Source organism: Vombatus ursinus, unplaced genomic scaffold (genome assembly GCF_900497805.2).
Source record: "Vombatus ursinus unplaced genomic scaffold, bare-nosed wombat genome assembly UNPS02014870.1, whole genome shotgun sequence".
Taxonomy (NCBI): Eukaryota; Metazoa; Chordata; class Mammalia; order Diprotodontia; family Vombatidae; genus Vombatus; species Vombatus ursinus.
In genome coordinates this window covers 3349265-3375545 of record NW_020954648.1, presented here as the reverse complement: position 1 = coordinate 3375545, position 26281 = coordinate 3349265, and the positions used below count along the sequence as shown (strand labels likewise).

At 37.0% G+C, this 26281-nt stretch overlaps 1 protein-coding gene across 1 annotated transcript in view; it reads right to left on the bottom strand.

Annotated features, from left to right (window-relative positions):
* The window catches only part of EXOC4 (exocyst complex component 4), an 879542-nt gene that overhangs the window by 634172 nt on the left and 219089 nt on the right, over nt 1-26281 (bottom strand). The window contains exons 8-9 of the mRNA XM_027842359.1: nt 6093-6238; nt 2609-2697 (exon numbers count right to left, since the gene is read on the bottom strand). Coding sequence (XP_027698160.1) covers nt 2609-2697; nt 6093-6238 — 235 coding nt within the window. The remainder of the gene's footprint in view (nt 1-2608; nt 2698-6092; nt 6239-26281) is intronic.

The window sequence follows — 26281 nt, the reverse complement described above, 5'->3', positions numbered from 1 at the left end:
TCCTATAGAATTGAACACAAAAACTGGGGGAAACCACCACTTTTATGTATCATAATATTTACCAGGCAATTTAAGATTCAAGAAGCTATGGTCATACTAAATATTCATTAAAATAATTACTCTTCTTGTTATCTTACAACACAATTTCTTAAACAGAATGAAATTCCTAGAGAGGTTCAAAGAAACAGGAAGCTACTGACAAAAGCAGAGAATTTCACGAAAGTCTGCCATCTACCTGTTATCCCACAGGACTTCAAAATGGACTTGCCCACCCCTAAAAGTAACAGACATAATGAATCACCTGTACCACCATGTTTAGACCCAATTGGGAAGACCTGATAGAGTAGAAAGCACCTTTTTTAAAAAAAAAAATTCCTTTGCTTTTTGGATATTTAATACTTTTAACTGAATGAAAAGTGGGGCGGGGGCAGGGGGGTTGGCAGGGACTTTTTTTAACAGGAGATTTTTAATGTTACTTTGATGCTCTTTTTGGTGGATTTCTTTGTCATGCTTCTATGTGATAGTGGGAACAGCCAACCCCTGTGGCCTGAGCTGCTGTGAAAAGAAGCTTACGAATGTGCAGCATTCACAGAAGAGAAAGCCTTCCACCACTGTCTCCCAATCTGACTCAACAATTCAATTAGACCTTTTCAAGGATAAAGCTAAAATGCAGATATCGCTATGGTCCGTGGTTCAGGCAGATTAATGGAAAGACTGAAAAAGAACAATTATTTATCATGGGAAGCAGGTATGATTTTCCTTTTCTTTTTTTCCTGTTGAAATGTTAAAAGCCTTCAGCATAGAAACTTTCCTTCCCAAATGAAATACTAGCAAATTTTCTAAAAGATCAAGTTAGCTGATGGGGCAGCTTTCCTGTCAGGTGATTTGGCAAAAGACCCAAAGTTGTTCTTTAACACTTAACCCAACCTATTTGCCCACTATAACTTTCCATTACCAAAAGGGATCCTTATACTTCAGTGAGCACTGGTTATTATATTAGAATATTTCTGCCAAATACCATATTTTAAGTCTGTTAAGAAATGAAAAATCTTCCGATTATGTTCATATCCCTGCTCAACTCCAATGTATTCAGTGCTGCACAAATGTCACTCACACAAGAAGTTATATCTGAATTGATGAAACTCCTGGGAATAAAGCTTCTTTAGAAAAAAAAAATTAAATCATCATTAATCATGCAAAGTAGTGTTAGTATATGTCACTTAGTTGAAAACTGTCTTCTGTGGAGGTAAAACTGTCTATAGTTTCACTTGTAATAAAATGTGACCTTTCCATCCTCTGAGATCCTCTAGTACTCATTATTTGTAGCACTTACCTAACACTAACCTACTGCCTACAATCAGGCCACACATATTGCCTTGCATACAGCAGGTGCTCAACAAGAATTTGTCAGTTAAATTTACTCCATTTCAACAATTTCTTTTTCCAATCATTTTAGTCACTTTTGCTACTCTTTCCTGGGAACCTTCCAATTTTTCCATATCCCACATAAAATGAAGGAACCAAAATAAGACATAGCATTCTAATCAGTATCCAATCAATAATAAAGGTAGAGGAAAAAGATTACTTATCCATTGGCTATCATGCTTCTACTAATCTGTCCCAGTATCACATTCATACATTGCTAACTTGTACTCATCTTGTGATCCAAAGGATGAGCCCAAGAGAGTAATCAACATACATCCCCTACCTTTCAAAGCATTTACTAATAAGCACACCTTCACCTCTACCATCCAAGTCCATGATATAATATGAAATAAAATTGAACCCCAAAATGACCTTTTACTTCACCAATTAACAAGTATTCTTCAAACGATGAAGCCCTATCCATCGATAGTCTTTGGAATTGGTTTTTCTGATGCAGGTTCCTTAGTATCAGTTTACCAAGAATGTCAACTGGTACAAAACCAAAACCTTAGCAAAACCCAACTGCATACCATGTATTACTTCTTCTCTATCTATCAAAACCACCACTCTGTCATAGAAGGCAGTGTTATTAAGATAATGATTTGTTTTTCATAAAACTAGGTTATTTACTCTCACGTAAGATTCCTTTGCCTTGTGTTCTTCTAGTTGTCCACAAATCAATTTCTTGATAATTTTTTCTAGTATGTTTCAGGTATCATAATTAAGCTGACTGGCCTATAACCTTTGAGTTATCCTTCTTCCCTTTCATAGTAATGGGCTCTGAATTTTTCCATTTGCAGTCCTCAGGCATGCCTTCTCTCCTCCCAGAATCCTCAAAAATAATAGCAAAAATCAAGCATGACAGACAGAAGCAGAATATTGGAATTCTCCTGGGGTCTGATGAGGCCCAAGTCTGCCAGCTTTGAGTATGGAGTGTCTGATCCCATCTTTTTGCCTTGAGCTCCTTCTTGAATAGCAACTAGTCTGAATTCTGTGGTCCTAGTGACGGTTTGAGCTGCCCTACAGCAGATGCTGGGAAGTGATAGAAGTAACAGATTATCAAGTCTTTAAGTTTCATTTATCTTGAAAGTACTCTTTGAATAGAGGCTATAAACTCACAAGCCAGAAAAGCTTCAGACTTTGCTCTTAAAAATAACTTTGCCTGGGAAGTTTTGTTACCTACCTTGAAGTTCTCCGCTGCGGCTGTACAGTTCCCTTCTCTGCTCACGCAAGTAGGCACTCATGCTGATAGCATGGGAGGATGACTCAAACCTACAGTGGAACAGAAGGGCCAGGAAAGGTTTAGATGCTAATAGCACAGACCACCAAAAACCTACTTTATCCAAAAGAACAACACCCCAATCAGCCCACATCTGCTCCTCCAGCATCCTGGCCAAGAAAGCAATGGGAAGCAGAAAAGAATAACAAGTAACAAGACCAAGGTCAGTGTCTGACTTCTGCTGAACTGTCCAAACTCTCTTCAGTCTCCTGGTAGGCCTTTTCCCTCATTAGTTACATCTGCATTCAGTATTTCAACAATCCCACAAATATTTATTAAGTGACTAGCATGTGCAAGCCACTATCCAAGATGCTGGAGATGAAAAGATGAAAAACCAACAAAAAACACAGCTCCTGTCCTCAATGAGTTTACTTTCTATTAGGGGGTGAGAGGAGAGAGTACCATTAGAACTGACATTGGTATAATAGTGCTGTCATGTCTTCAAGGTGCTTTGCATACATTACCTCACTTGAGCCTCACAATAAACCTAAAGAGTGGGTACTATGGATATTATCATATGCCCTTTATAGAGGAGGAAACAGCAGCTCGGAAAACTTAAATAATCCAGTCATGGTCAAACAATTGGAAAGTGTCACAGGCAGGATCCGGACACAGGTTTTTCTACCTCCAGGCTCAATACTCTCCTCACAAAACCACATTTCCGCCAACAAACAATACTGAATAAATACAAGGAAATTAGAGGCTAGAGGAAACCTAATAACTAGGGGACCAAGAAAGGCATCCTGTTGGACCAAGCCTTGAAAGAGGCTAAGGATCCTAACACGCAGAGCACAGAAGAGGATAGGGGATGGCCTATACAAAAGCACCAAGTATCAGGGAATGGAAATGCCAGCTACAATGAGAGAAGTAATATAAAATATAACTGCCAAGAGAGATTGGTGTCAGACTGTAGAACACTACATCAAGCTGCAGCCTTATTCTAGATGCACTAACGAGGGACTGGTGATTTTTGAGCAGGGGAGTGCCATGATCAGAATTGTGGAGCAATAATGGTCATTTTACATGTCATTATGAACATATCACTGCCCAGTTCAGAAAGATTCAGTATGTCACAGCTGTCCCTCACCTAAGACTCCTGCTCTCTGTTACTGGACAACAACTCCGCTTTTGTCATTCTCAGGAGGCTTCTGTTTATCAGCAGTACTTTGGAAATATTGTTAACTAACTACCCCAAAAATGAAGCCAAAAATTTAAAGCCCTCAAGATAATATATCTACTAAAATACCATTCACTTTTGGTTCTACCAAGTATCAAATAAAACACTTCTACAGAATTGTAAAATGGATATTTCTATCTTCCACAAAAGTAGTTTCATAACAACAAAGTTCAGAAGATGTTGTTATCTACCTTCTAAGCGCCCTGTACAAGGAGGTACAGAAAGAGAGAATTCATGTGATAACTGAATAGATTCCTAAAATCTGAAATAATAAATAACATAAGAAAAATATTCAGGGTCTTAAATCAAAACTAAGGATGCAAAACAAAACCGAATAGGTTCCTGAAATCTGAAACAATGAATAAAAAAAGGAAAGCTAGAGACAAGACAAAGTAAGGAGGCAAGGCAAGGTGGTGCAGTGAATTGAGAGCTGGGCTTAGAATCAGAAACACCTGAGTTCAAATCCAGTTTCAGAAACTTCCTAGCTGCGTGACCTTGGGCAAATTACTTGACTTCTGTTTGTCCCTGGAGAAGGAAATGGCAAACCACTCCAGTATCTTTGCCAAGAAAATCCCATGGACATTTGTCCTTGTGGTCAGGAAGAGTCAGACACAACTAGAATGGCAAGTGAAGAGTGAATCCATTGGTGGGGTTTGTTTCAACTAGGGGGTAAAGGACAAGAGCAGGAATGATAACAAGCTAGGTTTCCATTATAGAGGAGTTGCACCATCATTTTTTTAACCTAAGAACTGGAGGACTAAGAAAGGTCATTCACAGACAATGGAAAGGAATAAACAGACAGGCACAAAAGTCTGATGTATGGTAGTATGGGCTGCTTCTACCATAACATGCTACCTGCCAGTCAATTGGAGAAAAGATAGGAATGACCTCCAAAAAGCAAACTGAAAGCTACTGGCCAGAGGACAAGAGAAAAGTAGGGTTGTGAAAAGGGAAAGGAAAGACAAACATGCTAAGAGAGGATAGCTGTTAAATACACACAATTAACCTTAGCTAGAGACAATTAATGATAGATAATAAAGTACTTCTTGCACTTGAGAATAATGGGATTTCACCAACCTGTTAACCCTTCATAACCTGAAGATTTTTTTGAAACTCTGTAATCCTTTCTACCTGCTAAGAGTCAATGACTTACAATGTCAGGAAGATCATGGATATGTTAGAAATGTGTGTGAAACCTGGGGCTGAGAATTAGAGGTCAAGAATCTTTTGCCTAAAAACTGCCTAACTAATTAAATTAAAACTGCCTAATATGCTCAGATAAAGACAGGTAAAAGGCATGAAGTACACTAACCATGCCAAAGTTATCTAGTTCTTATATGTAACTGAATAATACCTATGGAAAAGAGAAAAGAACACACCTCAAAGTAAGTAAATTCAACTCTTTAAAAAATGCAAAATGCATATTGATTCCAAAACTGAGTCAGTAAAGAGTACAAAAGGCTCAACTATACAACAAATATAAACTCAATTTTTTAAAAACAACAACAAAAACAAAATCTTAACTTCATTTCTGATTCATATACTATATGGAAAAAAACAGGTAGTATGTGTTCCATTTGTGTCCAATGGAATAGAGAAGTATGTGTATGTTAATAAATCAGTTATAACAAAAAATAATAATGAAGGAATTTTTCCTAAATAATATTAAAGAAAAGGAAAGAAAGGAGGGGTTTTTTTTGTCAATTGGTTGTGTCCAACTCTTAATAACCTCATTTGGGGTCTTCTTGGCAAAGACACTGGGCATCTCCTACCCCAGTTCATTTTATAGATGAGGAAACTGAGGCAAACAGGATTGAAAAGGTAAAAAAGGGAAAGAAATTCTACTTTGACCAATTAATATTATGTCCAAAGAGCACAAAAGAACATAAATATTGTGGAGTTTTATTAAAAAGAGTAACTACTTAGGATTAGGGATTTTCTCAGAAGGTAGAGTATTCCTTTCCCATTAATTTCCCCAAGGCTCCTTGAATTTTTTATTAAACAGTGAAGATATTCCAAGACTCAAACACTACAGCTTTAACAATGAACAATAGTAGAAAGAACTGAAGAAAGCCTTTAGAAATCAACTTACTATGACATCATTCAAACCAATGCTTTAAATGAATATTGTATTTTACTGTCAAGCAACTTTATAAGTCCCATTGGGTTTCAGTATGTAACAATCGCTCCTATCTCCTTCTTAGTACTTACTTAAAGAGAGAGTTTTTTGGCCTTTGAGGTTTCTTTTTGGCAAAAAAAGCTGCAAATTCCCGTCCCGTGCTGGCATAACTCAGCTGAGCTGATGGTTCAGAAGCTGTTCGAGTGTTCTTCATATCCAAATACTCTGTCAGCAGCATCTACACAAGTAGACAAAACAGTTTAATATATACAGTTCTAACAGGCTAACAAGACTCCAATCAGCAAATACATAACAATCTAATTACACCTCATTACAGCCAAAGTTATACTAACCCAGATATTTTAAGTTTTTCCATAGTTGTTTTCTAAATTAAAGACTATTCTAATAACTTTCTAATGAAGTCTAAATCTTATGGAAGTGAATGCTGAAAACTAAACATTAATTAATTAATTAATTAATTAGAAAAGAAAGGCCAACTTTTAAAAAAACTATTTCAATAATCCCAGCAAGAGGAAATAAACGGATGAAGTAGCATATTTGTTGTTGCTCTGTTTTCTTTTTTTTTTCTTTTCTTTTTTTTTTGGTCAGGCAATGGGGTTAAGTGACTTACCCAAAATCACACAGCTAGTGAATGTTATGTGTCTGAGGCCAGATTTGAACTCAGGTCCTCCTGAATCCAGGGCAGGTGCTCTATCCACTGTGCCACCTAGCTACCCCAAAAGGGCAGATGAGTTCTTTTTTTTTTTTACTTTTTTATTTTTTTAGGCAATTGAGGTTAAGTGACTTGCCCAAAGTCACACTGCTAGTAAGTGTCAAGTGTTTGGTCTGAGGCCAGATCTGAACTCAGGTCCTTCTGACTTCAGGGCCATAGTATCCACTATGGCACCTAGCTGCCTGCAAGAATTATGGCAAAGGAATGGTATCATCTTTTTTTTTTTGTCCTTTGTTTTCAAAGAGGGCCAATGACATCACTGAGTGATGTCTTGACTTGTGAGTGAACTGGATTTAAGTGAGGCAGAGTTGCACAGTCATCAGATTCACTCTCTCTCCCAAAGTCATGAAATCCAGTGGCAAGACAAAACTAAGGACTGCCCCAGATGCAGCAGATGACTTCAGTATCTTCGATATCAGACCAAGCTTTAATTGTTTCAGCAGTGTGACCTCAGGCAGGTAATTCAATGTTCCTAGGAGCTAGTTTCATTAACTATAAAATGAGGGGCAGCTAGGTGGCACAGTGGATAGAACATCAAGCCTGGCCTTAGACACTTACTAATTATGTGACCCTAGGCAAGTCACTTAATCCTGTTTGCCTCAGTTTCCTCTTCTGTAAAATAAGCTCGAGTGTCTTTGCCAAGAAAACCCCAAATGGAGTCATGAAGAGTTAGACACGACTGAAATGACTGAACAACAACACAAGGAGGGAGCTGGACGAGATGAAGTCTAAGGTCCCTTTCGAGCTCTCGATCAGTGATCACACACCCTTGGCAGCTGATTAGATATGGCCCCGAGAAAGAGGAAAAGTCAATGATGAGGCCAAAATCTGAGGAATGATAGGCAGTCACTTTGGATTTAGCAGTTAATAGATCACTGATAAACTTGTACGGGGAAATTTTACCAGAGAGATAAGGTCAGAAGTCAGGTAGCAAGGAGTTGAAAAGTGAATGGGAGGGGAGACAATGGAATGAAACACAAGTTTTTTGTTTGTTTTCTATACTGTGAAAGTCAGCAGATTATACAGGATGATAAACTTGGGGGGATTTCAGGGTCAAGAAAGATTTTTTTTAAGACTTAGGCAGTGTTTTTAACGAGGAGGAAGTAACCAGTAGAAAAGGAAAAAATGAAGGGAAGAGAAAGAGGAGGTCCTGACAAAGACAAGAGTGGATGGCATCGAGGGCACAGCACATTTCTTGCTTTTTGAGACCATAGACCACAGTATCAGAGAGCCTACTCACAGTCACTCAACTAAGCAGAATTTGTAGATAGATATCCACATCCCGGGATGCCTGATTCATAACTCTTTCCTCTGCTTGATACCACTGGCAATCTACTTCAGTTGTGAGGGCAAGTATTTTTAAAGCACATCTAGAGCACTGAAATGTGGTAGAATTCACTAAATATCCTTGTCCCTTCTAGCTCAAAACATTGTAATATAAATCTCAATTAACCAGAATACTTAGCAAAACCCTCAAATAACTAAAATTTCTCAACCATCTAATTCTATGAAAAAAAGTATAGGGAGTTAATATGTTCTTTAAAAAACAAAAAACAAAAACAAACAAACAAACAAAAAAAAAACAACCCAACCTCCTAAGGATTTCTACATGTTCAGATAAGAAAATATATGCAAGTACTTGGCAATCTTGAAAATGTTATATAAACTTCAGCTACTGTTATTCAGGCTAAATGTTGTTTACATACACATCTATAGTGCTATACAATAAGATTGATATTTCAAAAATAATTCCAATACTTTCAGCTGTAGAAGAAAGTCCAGTTAAGTCCAATATACTTTACTTACAAAGGCAGGGAAATGTAATTATACCTAACCATAACTCCACATCTTCTTACAGATTGAAATTAACTGACATTGTTCCTGTACCAAGGTTTAATGCATGAACCAGAGTTAAAGAATCTACAGACCTGGTGATCCTAATTTTTCCATTGTAAACAGAATCAAATTTACCAGCCTGAAACAAGGCAGAAAGGTGGTATAGTTGATAGGAAGACATGAGTCAAATACTTCCTCTAACTAACTGTGGAATCTTGGGCAAGTCATTTAACCTCTGTTTGCTTCAGTATCCTCAACTTTAAAAGGACGGCAAAAAATAGCACCTACTGTGTTAGGTTGTTGTGAGGATCAAGTAAAACAGTATTTATAAAGTGCTTAGCACAGTGCCAAGCAGATAGTAGGAGCTATATGAGTGCACATTCCCTTCTGCTTTCCCTAAAATATAGTAATGTGATAATACATTAATGTGTAATGTACATGAATACATTAGTGAAGTACATTAATATATTCACTATTTTTCAATGTTTTTGTTTAGTTTATTGTTAATTTCTTGCTTAAAAATTTCTGTTCTATTGTGAAAGATGTGGTCACTTTAAATTGCATAACTGCAGCAGTACCTAAAGCCAAATCCTAAGGGCAACATGGTAAAAGACTGTTAGCTAAGTCAGGTCAGAGATCTTACGTAAATTTAATTTTAAAAGACAAGGGAGAAAGAAAAGGAAGAGTACTATTCTATCTCTTGTCCATTTTAGTTATAAATCCTTTGATCCTACAATCTTTCCTAGACAGTAAAGTGGGAAAATGTTTCTTTCTTGCTGGGAAAATAAGATATTAGTAGAGAGCCTTTTGCATCCTCCTTGTAAGACAAAATAACAGGAACAAGAGAAGTGACCGTACAGAGGGTCACAGGGGCACTGTGGTTTTGTTTTGGTTTTTTTTCCTTTTAGCTTCCTTTTAAAAAAAACTGAGAAAAGAGCCAGAGGTGGGAAAAAGGCTTTTGGTAAAGAAAAAAGTTAGAGGGGCCCTAACTAAACAAAACACAAAGCCTAGAAAATTTAGAAAAAATTACCGAGCAAGATTTTTGGCATGGAGTGGAAGCAAGATTGTCACTTTAAAATTATGTTTAAGAGCAAGGAATAGTTAGGACATGGGCAAAAAGATATATTCACATACCTTGAGCATTTTTTTAAATAATTTAAAACAAAATTAAAATCTCCAAAAAAATCACATACTTTATAGATTAGAGACCATATGATTGTACTAGATTTGTTCAGTGGAACACAGATTTGAAGCTATGAATGAAAATCATTTCTTAAGCACTTATCTTATAATAAGTACTGTGTTAACCCCAAGACTACAGATACAAAGGCAACACTGTCCCTTTCCTCAAGGAGCTTATATTCTAGTGAAGGGAGACAACACACATTAGGGGCTGATGTACTGATCTAGGAAGTCACAGGGATAGTGAGTGGAGTCAGAGGGGAGTCAGTTGGCATAGTTTTCCAGTAGTAATGGTAGTATGGGTTTGATTACTATTCCCACAGCCAGAAATGGAGAACACAGGGAGAGAGGTAAAGAGGGCATGAGTGCACATTGGCAGGACAGATGGCAAGAAGATACCCAAGATGGTTGGTAGGATGAGATATTTGTGATAGTACCAATAACTAACAAGTTTTCCCTTTCTCTCTGCAGCAAGAACTAGGCTAGTTTGTTTTTTGTTTTTTTCCCCTAAAAGGTGACACAGCTGTCCCTGAACTTAATTGTACCAGACTTGGAGGTGGGGGAGGGGGTGGCAAGGAGAGGGTCATTCAAGCTATGTTTCCCTTGATAATCTTCTGTGACAATAATGATGTGACTCCCTAGTCAACTAAAGGCACAAAAATGCCCAACACCTCAAGTTGGGTCCCTTCACACTTAGCAGATGTCCCAAGATCACATCTGCCCTGCTAACTACACGAATTTCCATTTGGAGAGGAGAACTGTTTCTACACAAGCTGAAATGCTGATATACTCTTTTTCACTATCCTTTATAGGCTACAGCTAAGTAAATTTCTTTTGGTTAACTGTTAAATTCTCTATGGTTACCATATTTTGCCCAATATGGAACCTGTGCTACCCTGGAACCAGCCTGAGCATCCACCCCACCCTGAACCAATGTGAAACACATAAAGTATGGTTTTGGGCTAGCTGTACAGAACAGCAAGACCGAGCAACAGAAGTGCTTTTAGAGATCACCTTGTCCAATTCCCTCATTTTAGAAACTGAGGCCCAAATCAGTGAAGTAATTTGCTTAAAGTCACAGAGGTCAGGAAAAAGCAGAGTTGAGATCTGAACCCACATGCTCTGGCTCCAAATTTAATGTTCTTTGCTCTTCATCACATTGGTGGCAGTGTACTCAAAGTGGAAGGGCAATAGGACCTCCTATCTAATAAGCTTTGTACCTTTCCTTTTATAACCACAGTCCTGGAGCAAGGAGGCACTATGGGCCAAACACTTCATTTTACAAATAAGTAAAGAGAGGCTGAGAGATATTATTATCATAGTGGCCAAGCCGGCTTCAAATGCAGCAGAGTTTGCCATTTCTCTGCTATGCTAAATCCTACTCTAATTCCCCACAATATTCTGGTTTCATACATTCCTCATAATCATCCTCTGGCATAGGGAGGGCAGTTATTATTTCCACTTTATAGATAAAAACCCTCCACCCAAGTCCTACTTCCCTGCTTTTTAGTGGAATGAAGGTGACCATAGGTTCTCAAAGGTTGGGCCAGTGAAACAGCCCAAGCTTTTGGCAGTCCTACTTACAAATGAATAATTCACCTAAGAGCCAAACTAACATAACTCCATCACTGCTTTCATCACTTACTCTTCTGCTCATAAACCTTCAATAATCTATTAAAGGATGTCCAAATGTATAGGTCTAATATTCAAGATACTTTACAATCTGATCCTAACCTGCCTTCTCATTTTTATCTCCCTTAAATACTCAAATATGAGTCTCTAGACAGCCTGAGCTAATCACCACTCTCTGAATGTGCTTTACATGGTTCTACACCCATGTCTTTTCCACAAAACATCTCCCTGATTATAATTCTCCCCTCATCTTTTTCTCTGCTTATATGAATGTTACTCATCTTTCAAGGACTAGTAGGTCTCAATTTCTCCATAAAAATCTTTCCTGAGTACCTCATTCCACTGTGACTTCTCCTCCAAATTGATTTAAATGGCACTTATTATCTATCACATTCAAATGACTCATTTCTCATGTACTATTATTAATTATCATTTTGTGATGTTGTCTTTGAAAACAAACTATAAGTAAGCTTCTTAAAGAGGCCGCTAAAAATGATAACAAAAATCAGTGAGTTTTTATGTTTGTAATATGCTTTGCAAATATTTCATTTTATCCTCACAACAACCCTAGTAAATTACCCTCATATTACAAAGGAGGAAACTGAGGCAGATGAAGATTAACTAACTTGTCCAGGGTCATACAGTCAGTAAATGTCTAAGGCAGGATTTATATTCATGTCTTCCTAGGTGTAGTGCTCTATCCCCAGTGCCACCTACCTGCCTCATTAGATTAGTATTCTTTGTATAACCCTCAGGCCTTAGTATAGCTGTTAAGTACTCAATAAATGTACTGTTTGATTAATTGAATAATAAGCCCTATGTGGCAAGTTGTTGCTGCTAATATAAAGCTATATATCGGCTGAAAATTATAGGTTAAATAATAAAAGAAGGTGCAGACTCCATACATAACAAGAGAGCAGTCTTACTTATAAAGTCCTATATAACGCTGACAACCAGGGTTTTTGCTCGAGATAGTTTTTCCCCATTTGTCAATGGCTCAAACAGTTAGCTTTTAAACATACTTTTCAAATATATAAAGCATTGCTCTCATACCAAAAGTAATAACTGCAGGACATTAAAAATAAAGTTGTTTTTTAAATCTCTAGAAAAATGAGATAATTCTATATTCTATTTCAGATAGGCCTGAAATTGACTTGAATTAGGCTGAATCTTCCAAAAGGAGAACAATGAAGCAAATCATATTAGCTAGTTCATGGAAGCTAACCATTTAATGTCTTCATTATAAATAACACTTTCACATTTACATGGTGATTTATAACTTACAACTAATACACAAATACTTCTCCTTGAGTCCCTGTGAATTCCAGTTTCTATTTTTCAAACAAGAAAACTAAGGCACATTAAAGTTGTGCCTTGTCCACAAAGAAATCAACTGACATCTTTGATGTCCACAAATCCACAAGGTATGCTACAATCTCTACCAAAAAAAAAATGTAAAATAGTTCATACTGTGATCCTAGTTAGCTGTCAGTCACTTTAAATCTTTGATATTCTTTACTTCCTGGTTTCAAGTGTCAAAAATTCTCTCTGTTAGGTAAGCACTCTAACATAATAAAAGTCATATTTTATGAGGGATTCTAAAATAACCTAAAAGGCATTATTAACTAGAGTGACAAAACCACACAAAAAAAGTCACAGCTGGAACATACTTGAAAATTTATATAACATTATTGTTCCCTTTAATGTCTGCTGTAACATTTTACTAGCAGTTGCTAAGATATCAGTCAAAAAGCTCATGATGTGTAAATCAGGGACAAGATTTTCAGATTTATAACTCAATAGAAAGTCTACAATATCCCAAGCATTCCCTACTTAGAATTTAAAATGTTAGAACTCAACCACTCTATTTTGATTCATTGAACATTTATAAAACACCCAAGTACATAGCACGGAACCAAGCACCGAGGGAGGTACAGTGATAAATAAGATCTTTTTTTGCTGTTATTCTTCAACTGTTTCAGTTGTGTCCAACTCCTTGTGACCCCAGGTGGGGTTTTCTTGGAATGGTTTGCCATTTCCTTCTCTAGTTCATTTTACAAATGAGGAAACTGAGACAAAAAGGGTTAAGTGACTTGCCCCAGGGTCACATGGCTAGTAAGTGTCTGATGTCAAATCTGACATCCTAACTCCAGACCTCAGTGCTCTATCAACTGTGCCACCTAGCTACCCTTAAACAAGATATTTATCAAAGGTCAATAGAGGAGATGAGAAATACATGCAACAACAACAACAACAAAAACCTACTATGCAAAGTGGAAGGGGATAAGCATAAGAGAGGGACAAAGAGCTTAATATGAAAATCCCTGTAAAGGAAAGATCATTTATGACCATAAATGTTAGAGAAAGCATTACAAGGAGTCAACTGACAAGCTCAGTCTTGAATCACTCGAACAGTAAGTATTTTTAAAAATAAATCTTTATTGATATCTTTCTGTTCTACGATGCCCCTAAATTTCCTTGTATATCCATCTCCCTTCTTCCTCCCAGAGAGTCATCACTTCTAACAAAGAATTATTTATTTAAAGAAAAATAAAAAATGAATAAAATGTGCAAAACCAGTAATAAATCAAAAACCATCTGACAGTATATGCAATGTTCCACATTCAGGGACCCGGCACCTCTGCAAAAGATCATGGAAGAAGGAATTTTCTCATATTTCTTCTTTGGAGACAAGCATGTTCTTTGTAATTTTCAACATTTCCCTTCATTTATTTTGTGGTAGCTATTAATTCTCCTTATATTGTGGCCAGCATCTGTTCTCTTGGCTCTACTCTTCCAAGTCTTTCCACACTTCTCTCTATTCATCATGTCCATCATGTTTTATAGCATAGTAGCACTCCATGATACTCACATAATACAATTTGTGTTGTTGTTCAGTCGTTTTTCAGTCATGTCCAACTCTTTGTGACCCGATTTTGGGGATTTCCTTGGCAAAGATACTAAAGTGATTTGACATTTCCTCCTTCAGCTCATTTTACAGATGAGGGAAAAATTGAGGCAACCAGGGTTAAGTGACTTGCCCAGGATCACACAGCTAGTAAGTGTCTGAGGCCAGATTTGAACTCTGGAAGGTCAGTCTTCCTGGCTCCAGGCCAGGTACCCTATCCACTATGCCTCTCAGCTACCCCAAAATTTGATTAGCCATTCCCTAATCTATGAACATGTACTTTGCTTCCAGTTCTTTTCTACCACAAAATTTCTGAGTCAAAGAATATAGACACAATAGCGACTTTATTTGCATAATTACAAAATGATTTTCAAAATATACTAATTCACAACTCTACCAACAATGCATTAGTGTGTCTATCTTATAACTCCAACATACTTGCTCGTTGGGGGTAAATTCTCAGGGTTGTTTTGATTTACATTTCCCCTATTATTAAGTAGGTACATTCTTTCATATGGTAATTAATAGTTCGCAATTCTTCTTTTGGGAATTGTCTGACCACTTCTCTTTTGGGAAATAGTTTTTGGTCTTAAAGATTTCTGTTAGTTATCTACCTATCTTGGATACCAAACCCTTTTTCAATAAATGTGATATGCAGATTTTTTTTTCCTGGTCAACTGTTTCTTATCCGAGATGCTTAATTTTGTTTGTGCAAATGTTTTTTTGATTTCACATTATCAAAATTACATGTTTTATTTTTTGTATCTCTCTATCCATTGCTTGGTTAGAATTCATCTCCTATACATGATTGTAAAAGGATATGACTTTTAGCGTTCAGGACATATATACATTTTGAATTTATTGTGGAGCAAGGGGTAAGCTGTTGGTCTAAACCTAACTTTTGCCAGATTGCCTTTCAGTTTTCCTCAGGAGTTATCATATCAATCATGGAGCTAATTTTTAAGTAATTTATGTCTTTGAGTTTATCAAACACTGGGTAATTCAGTTTCATTTCCTATTGTCTCCTGTCTAGTCTCTCTCAATGATCTACTTTTTTATTTTTTACCAATACCAAATTGGTTGGCAGCTTTATAATATTGTTTGAGGATCTAGGAGTACCTTTTTAATACTTGATTTGATATTCTAGATCTTTTGTTCCTCTAAATCAGGAATGGGCTACTTATTTTGTAAGACTGACAAGTTTTTTAGTTTTTAGTTCATGGGTTGTACAAAAATATTGGTGACCCAGATTTGGCCAATGGTTTGCTGACCTCTGCTCTAAATGAATTGTTAAAGTACTCCTTTGGTACTTTGGTATAGCACTAAAACTCTAAAGTAACTTTGAGAGTATTGTCATTTTTTATGTTGGCATGGCCCACCGACGATCACCAAATATTACACTAGTTATTGAAATTGTTGTTTAATTCTCTAAGGGGGATAGGAAGCTTCAGGAATGAAGAATGGCAAGAGCAAAGACACTGAGGTGCGAAATCAAGAGCTGTATCTGTGAAACAGCCAACAGTCCACAGAGAGTTGAGCTTAGATTTTGTGAAGGAAAATAGTGCTGAATACATAAGGCTGAAAAGGTAGGTTGGTTGTTGTATATCTTTCATTTTCAAGGAGGACCAATGTCATCATGGGGTGATGTCTTGATTCTTGCATTAATTGAATTTAAGTGAGGCAGAGTTGCACAAACATGTAGGCCTCACTCCCCCCGCTTCCAAAATGATCAAAGTCCAGTAGCAAGACAAAAGACAAGACTACCAGCAATGGCCTGTGATGCAGTAGACAAACTTGGCACCTTTGATGTCTAACCAAGCTCTAAATGTTCCATAGAGCCTGGTTCAGCTGTCTTCATGGCACATGAAACACATTGTCTTCATCTGCCCATTCTGCCAGGGAAAGTCTTTACATACTTGGGGTCCCCCCACCTCACCAACAAGTTTGAGGCCTATCAATGACCCTCAACCTGGTTTAGCCCATCCACCAAGACAGTTTTTCCAGACTGTGACCTCTGCATGTGCTAAAGCTTCTTGGAGCCACAGGTGGGAGTTGAGTGAGAAGCAGAAACCAATGGTGAACGAGCAGCTCTGAAAAGGGCTGGGCAGCCCTCACACCAGAGGTGCCAGTGCTCCTTGAACACCCCATACACAATGCAGGTCAGTATCAGAATGAAGAAGGTCTGACTACCAGGTTAAGAAACTTGAACTTTATACACTGCAAGTGTCACTCTACGTAAATATCTTAGTAAATTTAAAAAACAAACGGATAGTATCTTAGAAGTGGTTCCCAACCTCTCTACCCAAACAGACAACCATTCACCCAAATATCTTTTCTTAATTCCGATTATTACCTACATAACAAATTCATGTTTATGTCATCCTCTGTTTTGCAGAACATGTGCAGAACCCCCTCATGTTGTCACTGTGCAAACAAACAGGTCCTAGTCCACAGACTCAGAAATCCAACGTTCCTACTTATTACTTCTCCTCATTCAAGCCTTGATGATGAGTTAGCACTGCCCATAATATCATTGGTGAGCCTGAGTAGCAGCTTACTAACCATGATGGTAGAGCAATGAAGGAGATCAAATAGCTCCCTATGGAGTTTCAACACAGATTTGACAGCAATTTGCCAGCATATCCCAAACATCCAGTCACAGCCTTGGGAACATTCATTTCAGAGAAGAAAATGAACACATTATTCGTTCCAAATAGAGACCAATTAATAATATCAGGTTTTTATGTTGTGATCTGGATGTAATTTTAATAGTGACAGCAACTCAAAAAAAAAAAGTAAACAAGGGAAAGAAAAAAACAGAGGAATGAGGAAGAAAAGCAGGGAAAGAGTTAAGAATTATCTTCGGGAATTAGAAGCCCAATTCCTCTACAGTATAGAAATTAAGAAGTATTTTTATAAGGAAATAAAATAAAATAAACACAGTCATTTCAGTAATACAATAGCTCTGAACTCAATTCCATTCATTATGAAAGTCAATTGTTCAATTAAAAAAGCCATTGGTATGAACTTGTGAATAGTCCCTAATTTCAATGGGCAGTATAAAACAAGCAGTCCCAAGATGCAGGTTATATCAAAAATGGTCCCATATCAAAATTCTGATTGGTAAAGACTATAACACAAAGTTCATTTTTGCAGTAAGAAAGAACACTTTTCTTGGAGTGAAAAACCAGGATTCAAGTTCTGAATCGAATACTTACTGGCTAAGTGACTCAAGGAAAACCAATTATACTCCCTGAGCCTCAGTTTCTTCATTTATAAAATGGAGATAATGATACTTGAATTACCTAGTACACATAGCCAAATGAAATAATGCATATGAAAGTACTTTGCATATTTTAAAGTGCTATATAAATGAAAAGAATTGTTATTATTACCAAAAAAAAAACAAGAGCAATATGTATAGAGTCATTTTTACTTCAACATATATACTCAGGTAAGAGAAGCTAAAACTAACAGGTCCTAAAAAGATATATAAAAATTTATTTATAGCCCAAAAACGTTTACCTGTTCAAAAAAAAAGCAGTATTGTTGACATCTCAATAGGAAAGCATTACTAAATGATTTACAAGCTAATGATTTTAGTCTAGGGCAAGCTGGATTCAAAGAAAAACATCTGCACTAAAATATTAGGAAGCTACTTTCAAAAATGAAATATTGGCCTGATCATAACAAGTATCCATAAAGTTTTGACATCCTATTTTTGGCATATCCCTAATAAAAATAAAGGTCAGAACAAAAAAGGGTGTGGGTAGCATGGCAAGGGTAGAGCTAAAATAATCTCATTTTCAATAACCTAATCTCCCTCAGTCCCCACTTCCCTTATCAGGAAGTTTCCACTGTTGTCTTTCTACCATCTCCTTTGACCAATACAAATTGAACTCATGCTTCAAAGTATAACTCATGGTCTACTTCATCCAAGAAATTTTTTTCTAACCAATTCATTTTCCCAACCCAGACTGCTGCCATACTCATCACCTCTTACTTCTAAATTGCTTGTCATTATTGTTGTTCTTGTTCAGTTGTTTTTGATCACGGCTCACTCTTCATGACTCTGTTTGGGGTTTTCTCTGCAAAAATACTGGAGTAGTTTGCCATTTCCTTTTCCAGCACATTTTTAAAATGAGGAATCTAAGGCAAACTGAGTGAAGTGACTTGCCCAGGGTCACACAGCTAGTAAGTGTCTGAGGCCAGATTTGAATTCACGAAGAGAAGCCTTCTTGATTCCAAGCCCAGTGCTCTATCTACTTCACTACCTACCTGCCCCCCAGGTAGTGAAAGCTATCTGGTAGCACTAAGGTCAAAAAAGAACATTTCTGATTCTGTAAGAAGTCAGTTTCACTTTTACTATCAGATCCAAAATGAGGCAGTGACTAACACAAATCAATCTACCAGGCATGTCACATGTCAAAGCAAAAGACATTTCCTGCAACTTAAACAAGTTGCTGTCTGGCTAACTCAAGTACCCTGTTTAAATATAGAAATGCAAGTCCCCAAACTGGTATATCTCTTGAACCAATGTTTTTTAGAACAAACTGCCCTCCTCTAATCCATTTCAATTCAACCAACATTTATTATATGCCTACTATGGGCAGACATTTACATTCACTGTGTGAAGTACACGGGATAAGAAAGACAAGAATAAAACATTCCCTGATCTCAAGAAGCTTACATGCCACTCTAGTGATATGACACATAGACAGGTAAGTAAATACAAAACTATTGCAGAAGGAAGAAGATACTAATAAAGATGGTCAGGAAAGCATCCCATAAGAAGGAAGAATCTGATCTGAGTTTTGAAGGAGTCTAACAGGGGGAAATAAGAGAAAGTGGATCCCAGGCATGGGAGAAAGTCTATGCAACAGCCTGTTGAGAAGGGAGATGACATACTGAGTTATGGGAACAATAGGTCAGTTTGACCTAAACATAAAGTACCTAAAGGAGAACAACGTGAAGTCATTCTGGATAGGCAGATGAGATTCAGATGACAGCTGAGGAGTTTGTACTTCATCCTGCCAGCAACTGGGAGTAACAAGGTCAGATCTGTAATTTAGGAACATTAATGTGATAGCTGGGGTAGGGAATGGACTGCAGAGGGGAAAGACTGGAAGTAAAGCGACTAAAAAGTAGTCTTTTGTAAAAACAGTCAAAGTGAGAGATCATTAGAGGCGATCAAGCAGTGGCTATGTGTGTGGTGAGAAGGGAACAAGATGGGAGGGGTGTTGTGAAGGTAAGCTTAGCAACAGACTTGATACAGTAGGTGAGAGAGAGGAGTGAATCAAGGAGGATTTTCAGTTTGCAAATCAAGGTGACTGAAAGGATGGTGGTGCCCTCCACTGAAATATTGAAGGTTGGAAGAAAGATGTATATGGAGAAAAATATGAGGTCCTGTTTTGGACATGTTGCCTTTGAAATGCAAATGCACTGCCAAGGTAGAGATGAGTGTCTATAAATAAGAAATATGATTCTGGATACAGTTTAAGGGAAAGATAAAAGGTAGATATACTGATCTGGAGTCATCTACCGAGAAATGGTCAATGAACTCATGGAAACTGATGTGGTATAAAGAAAGGAAGAACAGAGAAAAAGAGAGTCCAAGACACAGACTTGGGGGTGGGGCATGTATGTTTAATGGATGAAAGACAGAAGATGATACAACTAGGGACCAATCAGACAGACTAGAGAGTAAGCAGGACTCAGCAGTATCAAAGAAGCCAAGGAATAAGAGAATGTCTAGGAAATTGTAATGGTTGCCTAGTGTCCAAAGCTGGAGAGAACTCAAGTAACATAGGATTGAAAAAAAAGCCATTGGGTTTGGCAGTTAAGATAAAGACGTTTCAATAAAGGGATAGGATCAGAAACCAAATTGGAAGAGGTTGAGAGGTGAGCTGGAGGAGAGAAAATGAAGGCAATCAGCGTACATACACCTAAGAGTTTTAATGTGAAAGAAGAATAAGGACAATGGCTTTAAGGGGATCACACGGTCAAGTAAAGGAGTATTTTTTAGGGAAGGGAGAAACCTGGGAATATTGTAAGTGACAAGGAAAAAATCAGTGCATATCGGAATACGGAAGACTGGCAACAACTCAAGAGAAGATGATTCAAGAACACAACTAGAGAAGTTGACCTTAGCAAGGAAAAGAACTATCTTCCTCCAGGAATGGAACAAAGGAGGAGGAAACGGGGTAGCATAGAGAGGTTGTGAACTGTGAAGCAGGACATAATATATGGCCTCGATTTTCTCAGTAAAGTAGGAGGCAATGAGGCAGGGAGGAGAGTAATACAGAGATGAGAAAAGAAGGTTTAAAAGAGACCTTGTGGCTCCTTTTTTAATAGAAGACTCACAATGATTACAACGTAGCTATGAGAACTAAGTTGAAATTAGAAAACAAGCATTTACAACAAGAGGCCTTAATCTGTTGCTCAATGCTATCCATACTCAATAATCATTTGTTGGCTATCTGCTTCATGATTTTTTTCATAACATCTTTTTCCTCTCCTCACACTGTTAGTTCTTCAGAGGAAGGAACCATGTCTATTACTCAACCTGTCCTACCAGATCAATCTCACATTATTCCCCATGATGCATCTATGTCCCAACCTAAATGGAACTTCTTGTTCTCCATACATGACATTCCATTTCCCACAGAAACAATCCCTACCCCTGGAATGTGCTCTCTCCACTCTCCTTGGTTTTGAAAAAGTCCTAGATTGCTTCAAAACATAGCTGAGGTGTCTTTTCCTGATCTGCTCAGGTGTTAATGCTCTCTCTCAGTCCCTAATTTATTTTATATTTATTCTGTATTTATTTTGTTCACAGGTTGTATTCTCCTAGTGGGATGTAAGCTCCTTGAGGGTACTCTTTCATTTTGTTCTCACTGTCTTCTCAGTGTCCAGAACAGGGTTTGGTACACAGTAGGTTTCTGTTGAACTGAATAAAATTCTCTACATGGTTCCATAGTCAACTATTCTGCACAAAGTAGGTGCTTAAAAAATGCCAGTTAGCTACCCCTATCTGTTCACAAAAGAGGTGAGTCAGCATCTACGAATCGGAAAAGGATGATTTTCTTTTTGTTTGTTTTCAAGCAAGAGTATACTTAGTCTAAGTAAATGATGCACAATTGGCCAGCCTGAAACAGTTAAAATTTCTCTCAAAGTACCTTGCCTCTAGGAAGAAACTCCCTCAATGGACAAACAAGATGCTTTCATACTCCTTCATTTGCTGTAGTTTCTAATACACTGCTAGAAATTGTTAGGCTTTAGTCAAGGCTTAACCTAGACTAGACATGGCACTGACCACAAATTTCAAACCCTTCTTCTTTGGTTGGGTCAAAGTAGTAGATTTGAATCACATTTCTTTTCTATTTTCAAATGGGTTTCTTTTAATACTACTGCTAGAAAAGCCCCATCAACACCGTCAGTACAATTTGTTTACATTACTAACTTGACTCAGTGGGATGAATTAGGGCATGTTTGTAAACACAACTTTGGTGCATCCCAAGGGCAGAGCACGTGGAACCCTTGCAGTTGAGAAAAGCAGTGAGAAGTGCCAGACTCCACCTAATTATCCGAAGTCTTATTCTATCATTGAACAACAAGCACATACAATAAAGTGAACTGGAGAAAGAGCCAGCATGCTATTTAAATACCAACCATGTTAACTCAGAGATAATACAGTACAATACATGTATTTCATGTTGTGTGCTAATTGTTTGAGACAACCTGCTCTGGTGGAGACAGAAACAGTAGTCTGGCCCCAGTCTTCATTAAATGCCAGTTCTTAATAATAGACTCCAAAAAGGTCTTAATTGCATTTACCAGGAGCTCCTGAACTTTAAAAGTTATTAATCAGATTTCTATGTAAATAGAATGACGATTAAAGGTTAAGTACAGGTTTCTGAAATTCCAGAAGTTGAGAATATATTGCCCTTCACAGAGGAAAAGAAAAAAAAAACTATCAGCCTTGACAGGAACTAAACATCTTAATTAAACATGCAGAAGTACCATACTTATTTCTATGTGAAGTTCTATTTTCAAATGTCAAATTTAATCACATACTTGACTAAAAATGTGCAATATTCACTCCACCAGGGCATAAGTGCCTTGGTATTCTTTTTGGGGAAGGTATCTACAGGTCTTTAAAAAAGTTTGTTCCTTTCCCCTCAAGATGTGGTTCCTACCTCTGCTCTAGGAAAGCCTTACAACCACAGTAAAACAGGTTTCACTGAGAAAGCCTTAATTGCTTTGTCTTCAGGAGTAATCTTAAAGACAGAGGATTTCAATCACAAGGAGAAACACAAGTTACTTCTCTCCATAAATGTGTTGCACCTGTGTCCCTGAAATGACATGTTGACAAACGAGCATTACACAGCTTCAAACTCCAAGAAGAATTTATGATTCCCTGAAAGAACAAGCTTGAGCAACTACAGTGTCATCCCAGTAGAGAGCAAAACGGTGTCACCAGAGTACACTACAAAAAACTGCCTGTGAGAGGCAATGTGCTCAAGACAGATGTTGTCCTTTGTTTGCGAAGAGGACCAAAGTGACATCATTATGCCAGAGTCAAGTTTTAGTGTGTACAATCGTACACACTAAAGAGGGATAAATGAGAGATCTCAAACCCATGAACAGAGTTCTCAACGCACATAAAAACCTCAATTTCCAGACTGTCCAGCTGAGTAATGGACAGATAATTACTGTGATGAAGGATAAATAAAAGAAATAACTGAAGAGCACTTTAAATGAAGAGTGAAATCTAGTAGGTCAAGCTAAATTTTGAAATTTTAATGAAATGTAGGGTTTTTTTAATCTATATATTAAATTGCAATCCTCCACTTTCCCCTTTCTGCAAATTACATATACTATCAAATTTTATTCTCACAACAATATTATGAGGTTGGTCGTGCAAGAATTAATATTATTGCTTTTTCCTCTCTGAGTCTTCTGATTCCCTTTTCTATTACTGGATATAGAAGTTTGAGAAATGTTCACTAAGTTCAATGAAAACTTCCATGAGTTCTTTGGAAGAAAAGTATAAATTCTTACTACTGTTGCTGCTATTAACTAATCAATGATAGAGTCTTAATGGACAAGAGGTCAGAGTTGCTCACCTTGGAGAACTCCTCAACTAAAAAGACAAAAAAGTCAATGGAGCCAGTTAATAGCATGAAGATGATGAGGATGATGAGATTGCTAATGACCATTAACTTTACAGTGTAAAATTTTACATATATTATATATCACTCGAGCTGCTTTAGTAAAAAAAAATAAACAAGGAAAGAATTCATTGCTCAACAATATACTGTGGCAAATGCAGTTGAATGCAGCTTGTTTCTCATTTGCAGGGTTTGAATTTCTTTTTCAATGATTAATTGAGAATGGCACAATCCAACAGCCCAGGGCATACGGATCCTATGAGTTTAGATATAGTCACAAAGGGCTGTGTGGGTGTGTGTGTGTGTGAGTGTGTGTGTGTTCTTGTCCTAACAGTCTGAGAATTTTGTGGCCAATTCAAATTAATAGGTTTGAATCCTATTTACTAACTGATATGAAATGACAAGAATGGATATGAGTTTCGAGTTAGACAGACACAGATTTGCACTTCTTACACACTTCTTGCCTCATATCACCTTGTGACTCATGGCATGAAATTATCAACCAGCTGGCTAGGTGTTAGGAGAACTATCTATAAAATAACATTTTTCAAGGCAAAGGCTTTTATAAGGAATCTCAAAAAAGAAACCTACAATTTTGCCCTCCACAGCACTATGTTCTTGTCTAACATTAAACATTCCAAATGAACTGAAAGAAGATACAAGAATGGCAAAGAAAGAAACAGGCTGCCAAACTATGGCCTCTTTCCATCTGTGTAACATACTATAACCAACATGTACCCTCTACTCTAGCCAGACCTTACTGTCTTACAACTATGACAAAGTGATTCCTATCAGTGTGCTTTGATGAATATAGTGACCTTCACAATCCCTTTTTCATCTATTCATTCTCCAATCAATCAACAAGAATTTAATAAGCACCCACTGTGTGGCAGGTGCTAATGATAAAATACAAAAATGAAAGTTTTTGCCTTCAAAGAGTTTATATTCTATCAGATCTCTCTCTCTCTCTCTCTCTCTCTCTCTCTCTCTCTCTCTCTGTCTCTCACGCGCACACACACACACACACACACACACACACACACACAATAGGGATGAGGCTGCATCTGATTTCATTGGTAAAGAGAACTTCCATATGAGGAAATTCCCTCTATCAATGAAGGTCAGCACCTTCTCTGTAACTTAAAAGTCTCAGGGAGTGACTTACCCAGGGTCCTACAGTTTTTATGTGTCAAGGCAGGATTTAAACTTAACTTTTCCTTAGTCCAAGGCCAATTCAATATACATATATATACACATCTATATATCTATATATATCTATATATATATATATACACACATATACACACATACAAATACAAATTAATTTGGGGAAGGAAAGCACCCACAGAAGGAGGTGTCAGCAAATGTTTAGAGGTGCTTAAGCACTAATTTAATCTTCTGAGCCACTGAAATATGGTTTTAGCCATCTCCCCATCAAATGTGAAGAGCCTAAGGTCATGTGTCATGTATTCTATTTCTTCTGTATTCCCCAAGTAGCCTAGCAGTGTTAAGGATATATCATACATGTTTACTAACTAATGCTCTATTGATGTACACAATGTAAATTTCATGTAAAAAGATGATGAGAAAGCTCCCACATTAAAGTTTTTCTCTCTTCAACTCATGTGACCATCTAGGTTATTCACTTTAATAGCATTTATTCCCTAAGAATCATGCAATATTCTAAAGAACATGCAACAGTCATTAACAAATGGGATGAAAAGTTCATTGAAAAGCTACCACTGGTAGGCAGTACAGAAAATTTTACTCTGAATGCATTAACAAAAGGCAACATCCACCAAACAAAATGTTGCCTACCTTCACGTTATGCTTCTAAGATTAATTTTCCTTTGAAAATCTCATTTAAGGAAATGAAACAGAAAAGGGATTAATAAAATGGGTTTGCTAGACACATCACAAAACAAGCAGCCCAAGGTACTCTTAGTCAATCATTCATCTCAAAGAAATGACCCATGCCTCAATCATTGCCTCTTAATAAAATGAGATCATAAAACAATTCCTGAAACCTACAGGGCAAATTTTTATTCTGAAAAAGATTACAGCTTTCTGTAATAAAACTTGATTTCTTTATCTAACCACAGCTACAGATAAATGAAGGTTTCTCTAAAAAATACAAAACAAAGTATCTGAGACCAATACAAAGTAATAAATATGTTGCTAGCTACTGTGCATCAATGTTCCCTGCTATCAAACATTTACCCAAAAGCTTTTGAACAGAATTTTTCACCATATTCTGCTGCCTGGACAACCAGTCGCATTTAAATTACTGAGTCCAAATGTGGAAAATAGTAAAGCATTCCTGTCTACAAATAAATTCTCTGGCATTACCATACTGTATTATCCATTATTTATAGAGCATTTTATATTCTCAGAAAATGTTGCACAATAATTTTTCTTAGTGATTTATGTTTGGCCTCTTTATAAATTTAGTTCATATTTATGGCTTCTTCAGTTCTAACAAAGAAAGAAACATACTGTAAGCATGCCATGAAGTCACACACATTATTTATCCAGGTATACCACAGTTTATATGACAGGGGGCAGATACACACAGTTCAAATACTTAATGGAAATATGATTGGTGAACTACTACTGATACCATAAGGTACTTTGTACATAGAAAAAGCTATTTTTTAAATAAAATATGGAACTAAATAAATGGAGACCATCCTGTGACACTTAAAAGTAGGATGTATGTTTCAAGCACCTACAGAATGCATTCTTGCTGAAATTAAACACAAGTTCTCATATGTATGAAATTTGTTATTACAATTTTAAGCACATTTGTTAGGCCAT